General features: G+C 37.9%; 1 protein-coding gene across 1 annotated transcript in view; it reads left to right on the forward strand.

The window, feature by feature from the left end:
• Positions 1-12,084, forward strand: part of CNTN6 (contactin 6) — a 146,359-nt gene that overhangs the window by 89,599 nt on the left and 44,676 nt on the right. Inside the window, 1 exon segment of the mRNA XM_070933567.1 lies at positions 8,933-9,060. Within this exon segment, the coding sequence (XP_070789668.1) occupies positions 8,933-9,060 (128 nt within the window).

The raw sequence follows: 12,084 nt of genomic DNA on the forward strand, positions 1-12,084 counted from the left end.
AGATTATAAAAATCAATATATAAGAAGTATAAGATGTGACCTGGTCAACACTCTGTTCATAAAATATGTATGTGAAAGAAAAAATTAATAAAACTTGTTTTTTTTAAAAAAGAGAGAGTTTTCTGTTTATTTTTCTTCAGTTATATATTCTGTTATATATCTACTATAGCAGGCATCCCCAACCCCTGGGCCATGGCCCACAACCATGCTATGAACAGTTTAAAACCAGACTGCCTGAAGCAGCGGGCAAGCCCCCACACATATCACCCCTTGTGCAAACAGTGGGCAACCATTTGCACGTGTGCTCCATTTGCATGAGTGGCATGCAAGCATGCCCACCGCTCACACAAATGGAGCTGTGCACAGGTGCACACTTGCATGCTGCTTGAACAGATTTATCACCTCCTCCCAGTGGTGGGATTCAGCCAGTTCGCACCACTTCGGGAGAACCGGTTGTTAACTTTCTGAGCAGTTTAGCAAACTGGTTATTGGAAGAAATCATTAGGGCAGAGAACCAGTTGTTAAATGACTTGAATCCCACTGCCTCCTCCCCCCTGCCAGTTCACAAATCTGGAAAGGTTGAGGAACTCTGTACTATAGGACAGATATAGGCATTAACGAAAAGTAAAGATGGATTAGGAGTAATTTATCATAGACAGAAGGTCATAAACATTGATTTAAATTTTGTGTGGAGCATTTAATTACTACATTAATTACTGCATTAAATTTAGGCACATAAGAGACTACTTTAATTCATTATCTACTCTAAGTATGGACAACTAATAGTAGAATTACATATGATAAAAACATTGTGCTTATCTGCAATTTTTCCAGATATCTGAAATTAGTTACACTTCTTCTCATGAACAACAGAACATACAAGTCATCTCAAATGCAAATAAAGTATATAGAACAGAACTGCATATGAAAGTAATTTCCCTGTACTAAAATTTAAGTGCATGTTATGTACCGTAGTACAAGATAGCATTCATATTTTCAAATTGATCATGGTTTTGATCAATTGATCCAAGTTATTCTTGAAGCAATCTACCTATTAACTTCTCAAGGATGTTGCCTCAAAATGCAATATTTGTATATATTCTTTGGAGAGCCAGAAGAGAACAGATCATGCTAGATGTCTTTCTGCTGTACTACTCAACTGAATGTTATTATTATATGTTTAAATTCAAAGATGATTTTAGTAGAGTGTATGCGGTACTAAACAGTGGTGAAATGTAAAATTTGTTGCTACCAGTTCTGTGGGCGTGGTTTGGTGGTGGTGGGGTCATGTGACTGGGGGGGGGGATGGTCAACTTTTTTTTTTACTTTTTTAAAGCATTTTTTTACTACTGGTTCGGGCAAATAGGTAATAAAAAATGCTTTAAAAAAGTGTTTTAAAAGGTTCCGATGATCACCTGGCACAGCTGTTTTTTTTTACTATATACTTTTTTACTACTTTTTTTTTTACTACCGGTTCGCCTGAACCGGTAGTTTTTACCTGAAGCAGAGCAAACCGGTAGCATTTCACCCCTGGTACTAAATCAAATAAACCTGGGATTAGTTTCAATTATGCAGCTCTAGAATAACATACATAGGCTTAGCTGCTGGTTTTTCCCTTCCATTGCTCAACTTGACTTCTGATAGTAAATCAAATGGAAGTTCATCAACTGACTGTGGAAATAATGTAAGGAAATTAAAACTTCTGTGTGATTTGGTTGTTAATTGCTCTTTTGTAAGAAGTCTTGAATAGGCATGAGTAGATGAACTGAGATGAAATGAAAGCTTTGTACCTAGGTAAATAGAGAAAATGGTGACCAACAGATTTACATATAGGGTGCATTCAGAAAGTATTCAGACCCCCTTCGTTTTTGTCAATTTTGTTATGCTGCAGCCTGATTCTACAGCTGTTGAAATTCATTTTTTCTCATTAATTTACACTCAGTATCCCATAATGACAAAGTGAAAACAAAATTTTAGAAATGTCTGTCAATTTATTAAAAAGAAAAAAAAACTGAAATATCACATTGGCATAAGTATTCAGACCATTAACTCAGTAACCTTTGGCAGCAATTACAGCCTTGAGTCTTTTGGGGTATGATGCAACAAGTTTTGTACACCTGGATTGAGGGATTTTTTGCCATTCTTCCTTGCAAATCCTCTCAAGCTCAGTTAGGTTGGATGGTGACCATTGGTGGACAGCTATTTGTAGATCACTCCAGAGATGTTCAATAGGGTTCAAATTGGGGCTCTGGCTGGACCACTCTAGGACATCCACAGAGTTGTCCCTAAGCCACTCCTGGGTTGTCTTGGCTGTGTGCTTGGGATCATTGTCATATTGGAAAGCAAACCTTCAGCCCAGTCTGAGGTCCTGAGTGCTGTGGAAGAAGTTTTCATTGAGGGAATAGGGTAGGGTAGGGTAGGGTAGGGTAGGGTAGGATAGGATAGGATAGGATAGGATAGGATAGGATAGGATAGGATAGGATCTTGGAGTCCTAGTGGATGATCACTTGAATATGAGCCAGCAGTGTGCAGCAGCAGCCAAAAAAGCTAATACAATTCTGACTTGTATAAACCAAAGCATAGAAGTATTGTGTGAAGTATTAGTGCTGCGTTACAAAACCCTAGTAAGACCACATCTGGAATATTGCAACCAATTTTGGTCACCATACTACAAAAAAGATGTTGAGATTTTATCATTAAATCAATATCCCTGTTCTTTTTTCTATTCAGTTTTCCCTCAACCCTGACCAGTCTCCCAGTCCCTGTTGCTGAAAAACCATCCCAACAGCATGATGTTGCCACCACCATACTTCACTGTTGGGATGATATTGGGCAGGTGATGAGTGGTGCCTGGTTTTCTCCAGACATAACATTTAGAATTGAGGCCAAACGATTCAATCTTGGTTTCATAAGACCAGAGAATCTTGTTCCTCACAGTCGGAGAGTCCTTCAGTGGTTTTTTGCAAACTCCAAGTGGACTTTCATGTGTTTTGCACTGCTTCTTTCTAGCCATTCTTCCATAAAGCCCAGATTGGTAGAGGGCTGCAGTGATGGCTATCCTTCTGGAATTCTGTCCCATCTCCACACAGGATCTCTGGAGCTCAGTCAGAGTGACCATTGGGTTCTTGATCATCTCTCTTACTAAAGCCCTTATCCCTCAATTGTTAAGTTTGATTGGGTGACCAGCTCTTGGAAGAATCCTGGTTATGCAAAACTTCTTCCATTTGAGAATTATAGAGGCCACTGTGCTCTTAGGAACATTCAGTGAAGCAGAAATTTTATTGTAGCCTTTGCAAGATCTGTACCTTGCAATAATCTTGTCTCTGAGCTCTTGAGGCAGTTCTTTTGACTTCATGGCTTTTGCTATGCTACAGTATGCATTGTCGGTTGTGAGGCCTTCTATACAGAGGTGTGTACCTTTCCAAATCATGTCCAATCAATTTAATTTACCACAGGTCGACATCAATCAAGTTGTAGAAACATGTCAGCAATGATCAAGAGCAATGATCAAAAGCACAAAATATATAGACACACAATTGTAAGAATATTTCTATCATATGCCATTGTATGCATGCATGTATGCACGCATGTACACACACACACGTATGCGTATCTGTATATGTGCATGCATGCATGCATGCATGCATACAATGGCATATGATAGAAATATTCTTACAATTGTGTGTCTATATTTTCTGTGCTTTTATATGCTTTGCTTTGTTGCTTACAGAAGGCATTCTATATTTTGCAGGGCCATGACTCTATCAAATGATACATGAATTTATGTTCTATCACTTCATAATTAAAACAAAATTTAATTAGGATTGGGCAAAAAAGAACAACAGTGCAGACCTTACTTGTTCAGGGACCATCCAAAATTACTGCGATGCTGAAAAAACACCCCTATCTTCTATAGAAATCTTTTGGGGACCACAACTGATCAAATGTAAAATCAATCCCCATTTGTCATTTTTCTTAAAAAAAAAAATCTCTATTGATATCATAAAACTCAATTGACGGCACTACAGATGTTCAGACTGAATACAGGCTGACAAAAAAGGAACCTACTGATTCAGCAGTGGGAAGAAATTAAGAGTCAGAAGAAGAAAAAAATGCCAGCATGCTAAGCAAATTCCAGGGCATTTGCCTTTTTCTTTTTTTACCTTGATACCTGATCACCTCAAACACTGAGCACAGGTGTGAGAATTCTCTTGTGTTTGACAGTTGGTTGAACAAAGTCAGTGATAATTAACTCCCAGTCAACATCTTTGGCTCCTCTGAAATCGTAGTTTGATTTTGCACTTTGCAGATGTCTTTGCAGTTCTATACAATGCATAATTATACAGCTTATTTCTTTTTTTTTTTATTTTGTTTGTGTGGGTTTTTTTTTGCCACTCCTTTCTTACCTTAGGAAAATATGACCTGGATTTTTTTTATATATTTTAATCACTAGAACTTATTTTCAACTGTTAAAAATTGCATATAAAAACACAGCATAGCAGCTGGCCCTTACATAAATTAATTTTTGAAAAAGGAACATTTTTAAAAAACTTGGAATAACACAATGTTGTTGTTTTTCTAGCACAAAATGTGTGTTTACTTTTTTTCCCCAAAGAATCTATGTAGGTCTCTCCACATGTCATCCTTAGTGAAGCATGCAAACCAGCATCTGCATTTTCTGCATCAGATGAGGAAAACACATCTTTCTCCTTCTGTCCTGGCCACTTTTTACAGAGGCACAATTGAGAGAGTTTTAACAAACAGCATCACTGTTTGGTTTGGTGGCTGAAGTGCCTCAGAGAGAAAGTCCATTCAGAGAGTGGTGAGGACAGCCAAAAAGGTTATAAGAAGCTCACTTCCCATTATTCAGGATACTGCTTAGCGCTCAAAGCATTGTTTGAGACACCACACAACCACTTTACGGTCTGTTTCTGTTGCTCCCCTCTGGGAGGCAGTTTCAAAGTATTTCTAGCAGGACTACCAGATTCTGTAACAGCTTTGTTCCCTATGCCATCCGTCTGGTAAACACGCAAGATTCGTTTCCCTAGCCATATACATTTATACATCCAAACTAGGCTGTGTTGTTTCTCTGTGTCATATAATATATGTGGGTATGTGAGTATATGCTTGCTTGCTTGCTTGCTTGCTTGCTTTATTTATTTATTTATTTATTTATTTATTTATTTATTTATTCATGTTTATGTAGTGTATATTGGAGATGACCCTTTGAGAGCTGTATGCAACAAAATTCCATTTTAATGTATGCCGATTAGTGAATATTTAAAGTGACAATAAAGTTAGTCTAAGTCTAGAAGAGATCCTCCCTCTCTTCTCTTTCTATCTCTTCATCTTGAGATGTATTTACAGGAACAGATTTGCAGGAGCTTTAAATTGAAGGACTATTATGATATTTATTTTCTGTTTCGGGGACTAGCTCTTTCTCACTCACTCATTTGGGGGAGAAAAGCTCAAATGAGACATTAAAATATACCAACAGTGGGTAACAGGTCACAAGAACTTCCACTTTTAAGAGCTGGAAAAGGATTAGCTCAGACAAGTATTAATGAAGATGAAAACATTTGGAAATAATTATCTCCTTTTTACAACCCCCAACAGACAAGATGTAGTTTCTTGTGATATGAGCTGCATGGCCAGAGTAAGAAATCATGGGAGCTTCAATCATGTCGTCTGGAGGAATGTACATTTTCCTCCCTTCTGTACAAAAACAGTACACCAATCCTAAATATCCTAATTAAGAACAGAATAGGAGAGTAAAGAAAAATAGCATTTGCAAAATGTGATATAGAGGCTTTCACTAGAAGATGGACAGCATGAGGGAAGACAAACTGAAATTTAATAAAAAACAGAAACCAAATATATGCCCCTCTGTAACAACACCATTTCTGGTATTCTGCATAAATAAGACAGAGGAAAGCTTTAGATTACAGCATAAGCAGGGGTAGGCTGCTGGGAGTTCGTAGGGGTTCAGGAGAACCTCTAGCTAAGATTCTGTGCAGTTCAGAGAACCCCCAAATCCCACTCCTGGCTGACCCTGCCCACTCCTCCCCTCCCCTCCCCTCCCAGGAGTCCCCACATGTCCTGTTTTGGATGCAGATAAGTGCAGGGTACGTGTGGAGACTCGGGGAGGGCGAAAAATGGGCCTACTGGAAGTTTGGGCTCATTTGAGGCCTCCAGAGGGCATCTGGCGCCTGGGGTGGCCATTTTTGCCCTCCTGGAGGCTCAAGGAAAGTCTCCGGAGCCTGGGGAGGGCAAAAACACCCCCCCACACACCGTGGTTCAGGAGCTTGACTAGGCTATACCCACCATGGCCACACCCACCCAGCAACTAGGCAGAGAACCCCTTACTCAAATTTTTGAAGCACCCCTGAGCATAAGGACACATGGCTAGTTAAAAACAAAGAAACAAGCAAACACATCAGATGCTGGTATAGGTTTCCTCCTGAAATAAAGCCGTGACTAACTGCTCTTTGTTACATATGTTCTGAAGAATATATTTCTATTCTCAGACCTGAATATCTGTATTGGAATAACACAATAGAAAGAACAAAAAGAAAAGAATCACATCTCCCTTTGGAGATTTGAATTTCAGCCAAAAACCCAGGAATAATCTAAGTAATGCATGATAAGTGGCCAGAAAAACATGTGTTTTTTTTGGGGGGGGGTGTTGGTAAATCCTTAGCTGATATGATTGAAATATTTAGTGCTTGTAAAATTTTGTTTCATCTTCTAGTCTATCTCATTCTTTAATAACTATGATGTTGTAATTGTTTCCATTCTTTTTTCTCTGTGCTGCTTTCTCTGAGTTGTGGGTGAAAAACAATTAATATTCTACATTCTTGCATGAAACCAAAGCACATTTTAGGCAGAATAGACAACTGAAGCTGCCTGATGATCTTAAAGGCAAAGGAGACAGAAGAAAGGAAGGAGGAAGAGGTGGAGGAGGAGAAGAAAAAGGAGGAGGAGGAGGACATTTTTTAATGTTAGAAGGTGGTACAATCAGGAGAAAAGATGGACTTGGACTCTCTTTAAAAAATAGCAATAGCAATAGCGCTTACACTTATATACCGATTTACAGTGCTTTACAGCCCTCTCTAAGCGGTTTACAGAGTCAACATATTGCCCCCAACAATCTGGGTCCTCATTTTTACCCAACCTTGAGTTGAGTCAACCTTGAGCCTGGTGAGACCCAAACTGCTAAATTGCTGGCAGCCAGTGGTCAGCAGAAGTAGCCTGCAGTACTGCACTCTAACCACTGTGCCACCGCCCCTCTTATCAGATAGTAGAGGCTCCAGGTCGCCCATAGTAGGACCATCTCATGTTGTTATCAGATCCTACATTCCTGTAATAAAAATTTAGTTATAATTTACACTGTTTTTGTAAGTCCTATATATCATTTCCAGACCTATAATTTATAAACTTGAGGCTTTCTGATACCTTTGGAATACTGTAGATGTACAGTATATGCCACTATAAAGTACTTTGTGGCATCTATCTGCAATCATTTTGGTTCCTAATTTAATTGGCATTTTCTCCATAAATCAATATCTATCTATCTATCTATCTATCTATCTATCTATCTATCTATCTATCTATCATCTATCTATCTACCGTGTTTCCCCAAAAATAAAACCCTGTCTTATATTTTTTTGAACCCTGAAATAAGCGCTTAGCCTTATTGCCTTGCGTTCAAAAGACCGATTGGGCTTATTATCAGGGGATGTCTTATTTTGGGAAAAACAGGGTATCTATCTATCTATCTATCTATCTGTCTATCTATCTATCTATCTATCTATCTATCTATCTATCTATCTATCTATCTACCTACCTACCTACCTACCTACCTACCTATCATCTATCTAATAAATAATAGCAATCACAGAGAAGAAAGCCAAAGCACCTGAGGGTAAAACAAGAAGTAACGGATGGAAGGTTAACAAAAATAAATAAATAAATAAATAACTTTATTGTCATTGTACATGTATACACAGTATACCCATACAACGGAATTCACATAACACACAAAGACCAGGCCCAACACACATAACAATCCCCAAACACTCCCCCACCCCCCACCACAAATTCCCTGCACCTGAACCACCCAAATATCCACACCACAGACCAAGTAATCTCTTTCTCTCTCTCTCTCATCCATCCTCCACCTCCCCCCTCCATCTATATATCTTTTCTTGGTGTATTGTGTTTTAGATAGTGCTCCCTTTGCAAAACTCATTTAAATTTTATTATTATTTTTAGCAATTTTTTTTCAGTTTTGTGATATCACATTCAGAAAAAGTGAAAGTTATAAAATGATAACCTTTGTTTGCCCTGATGTAATCATTTAATCCATGTTTGTCTTCTTCAACTGCTACTACCAATAATAAGCGGCCTTAACCTGGTTATTTATAACTGTGTGACATATTACCCTTCCTATAATAATCAGCTTAAATTCATTTCATTGTTTGACTGTTAGGACTAGATGTGGCGATCTCAAAGAGGAATAATAAATGCTGAAAAAATGCATCTTCTCATGCTTCTTACTATAATCAGCTCACTATCTGAGACTGAAAACATATTTTACTCCCTGAAGAAACACACCCAGCTTAGACCTCATATTGTGGATTTATTTCCTCCTTTGCAGGAATAAATTGACCAGAGAAAGAGGCAGACTAGTTATAAAGACAGAAAATTAGTACATTCTACTGTGTCTAATCTGTATCTAATGTAATGATCAATGATACATTGAAGTGAAAATTTGGCTGAAATGTGCTCAGTGTGCTGTAATCAACAGCAGCTATGATTAATGTCCAAATATTATAAATAACATATCACAGTTATTGGTGTTAGTCTTCTGTATAATATATTAATAACTGGTTTGCATGGTTTTGTTTATTTTTTAATCCTCCCTCTTCAGAATCTTTATCTTAGAAGATAACAGTCTGAAGATATATAATATTACCAAATCTGATGCAGGTGTATACAGCTGCATAGCAATGAATCAATTTGGAGTTGCGAGAAATTCAGGAAACCTGATTGTGAAAGGTACTTTCTTGTCTTTATTGGTATTATATGCATATTGAAATCCACATACATATTTGATCAACCATGCTGAGATGTCAGAAACTATAGTATTCTGGGAATGTGGTTTGAAATTTATTTTCTTGGGGGAACAAGGTTGCTGAAACGCCTGTGACAAACCAGAGGGATCCTTGCCAAGATACATGCAATACCTGCGGTTTGATACCATTCTTAGAGACAAACATCAGGTTCAAACTTAGTATCTAAGCTTCAGACTGAATAATGAAATATTTCAAGGAAATGGCTGTTTCGCAAACTAAACTCTAAAGGACAGAAAGATGAGGAGACATCTGAATCCTTGTTTAGTCTCAGAAATTAAAACTGTATAAATGTTTATTTCTGAAGCTCCAGGGTTTTGAGGCACATATATCAATTTTTTAACCTGTCTAGAATATAACCAGGAATATTTTACCTGATCAAAGTGAGAAAAGTAATTTATTTGAAGATAATTTTATTAAAATTTATTATTTTAGTGGTCCAGGGAGAAATAAAGATTAATGCATTGTCTTGGACAAAAAAAAAACACACACACATCTTTTAGGCAAAAGTAAGTGAAGGAACCATTGGCATATTCTGTGAATATGTTGAACCAAATGACCGAAAGTAATGCTTGGGAATCCTTTATTCAGCAGTGTAGGAATCTTATCAATCATATATGTCAGCGGTCCCCAACCTTTCTGGCTTGGTGGCCTGGCTGGAGAGGGTGGGGAGAGACGGGAACCAGGCCTTGTGAGCAGCACACTGATGCATGCACCCACAGCTTCACTAATGCGAATGGTGGGCCAGTGCACACACGCACATGCATGCAGCTCAGCTGCAAGTGGAGCTACCTGCTTGTGCACACTGGTCCAGCCTGTCGCTCAGGTGGCCCATTCTGAATAGGCCGCAGCCGGTAATGGGCCATGGCCCATGGATTGGGGACCCTGATGTAAGATTCACAAGGCACTGAATGTTTGATTAGGAGATGGAGAAAGGAACAAATATCCATAGATCCTTCTGTGGTCATGCATTGTCTCTTCACACCTCCCTCCTGCTCCATTTCTTCCTGACTTTACCAAAACTTCTGGTTTTCTGAAAGCTCTTATTTATACAATGATCATCAACCATAGAGTCTGCTTAGAGTAGAAGTTCACTAGCTCAAAAATTGAGTGTCTTTTGAAAAGGTTGTTTGGGTTTTGAAGTAAAAGACGTGACCAATGAAAAGGAAGTTACCTGTCAGTTCATTTAGCATTTTGCATTGTGGTAATTCAATGGTCTCTGGGACTACTAGAATTAATCCTTTCCCTCCCCCTTCCCCTGAAAAAAAAAATCAGCATTAATTGCAAAGCTATGATGGTCTTGGCCTGGCAGAAACCCTGGGAATAGACATTTCTTGGAGGAATAAATGGAGCCCTGAATGAGAGGGGAGGGACCCCTTCTGAAATCCACTATGAGAAACTATGAATGGAGTAATAGAATAGAATAGATTTTTTTATTGGCCAAGTGTGATTGGACACACAAGGAATTTGTCTTGGTGCATATGCTCTCAGTGTACATAAAAGAAAAGATATGTTCATCAAGAATCATAAGGTACAACACTTAATGATAGTCATAGGTTACAAATAAGCAATCAGGAAAGCTGACTGGAGTGGGTTAGATACTTGTCATGTGGTTAAGAGATATATGTTTAGAGTCAGCTGAAATGCTTGTACAAAGTTGATTTGTATGTGTTTGAGTTCTCATGAGTGTACTTGCAATATTCTAAACCCCCCTCCCCATATATCAAGTTAGATCTCTTTCAATAATCCCATAAGACTATTGAAAATCATTTGTCTTTGCAAGTTATCAATGGATATTTTCTTCTTTTACGTCCTCCAATGGGCAGTTCTAGAAGTCATATATAATAATACACTAGCTCCTCAAAGAATTTGGCCATATGAACTGAAACTGATAGAATATGTTATCTTAAAATGTAAATTTACATAAAAAACAGGCAAGGCTATTAATCCCTTTACTACACAAAACCTGGCTGCCTGGATGAATATTTTATCTCTTATCTTCTGCCTGGTTAAAAACACAAAGTTGACATATTCACTTGCAAAATTTTATTATCTAGTAACACATGTTTGTAGCAGTACAATATCCTTCAAATGATGCCTGTAGAAGAGATAGAGGGCATTGTACGCTGACATTTTATTAGTTATTAGATACTATATTTGATAACTAATTGTTTTTATTTGCATGAATTCTGGCTTGTGACCCTAATAAAGTATGTTTGTGTGGGTATATATGTGTGTGTGTTGTTTTTGTAATTGGTACACTGGGTTGGATTTATAGATTGGGACAAGGGTGGAAGGTTGGGCTAAGTGATGGTGGAGATATGGATGGAGATCATATATCCATGTTGACAGGCAAGGAGAGCACAATGATGATGAATTCCATCAGTAGTCTGGTGAGAAGCAATTGAGTAATGACAAATATGTCTTTCCTTTTTGATGCATGTTGAACTTTGTATTTTATTTGTTGTTTGTCATATTTAAGAACCACCCATCTCCTTCAAATATTATTTTAAATGTTCATGTAAGGGTTCAGAATGTAGTGCAGAATTAAAGAAGACTTAAGTAATTAGGTAATTATTTTATTTTAAAATGAAAATAATATTTTTATATTTATATTGTTTACTTATAAACAACAACATAAATTAACAGCTGACAGTCAGCTTTCATTCCCACTGTGTCAGGCTCCAAGTAACGCACCCATTACAAATCGAACTCCGAGGCATTGCTTTTCTTCAAAGAACAAATTTATTTAGATACACCATCTTGGCGCTACTGGTGAAAAGCCAGTACTAAAGCTCCCGGGCTTTTCATCCTAATATAAGTTTCAGTTTCTCAAGTTTCCAAAACAATCTGTTACATTGTCCAGCTTGGCAACTTCTCTCCTCCTCCTCCAGTTAGTGAGCCACTGGAATGTGCATGACTCATCAGCTAGTTATGCAGTGGTGACTGA

Source organism: Pituophis catenifer, unplaced genomic scaffold (assembly GCF_029215685.1).
Source record: "Pituophis catenifer annectens isolate HBS135680 unplaced genomic scaffold, rPitCat1.0.hap2 SCAF_2, whole genome shotgun sequence".
NCBI classification, from domain to species: Eukaryota; Metazoa; Chordata; class Lepidosauria; order Squamata; family Colubridae; genus Pituophis; species Pituophis catenifer.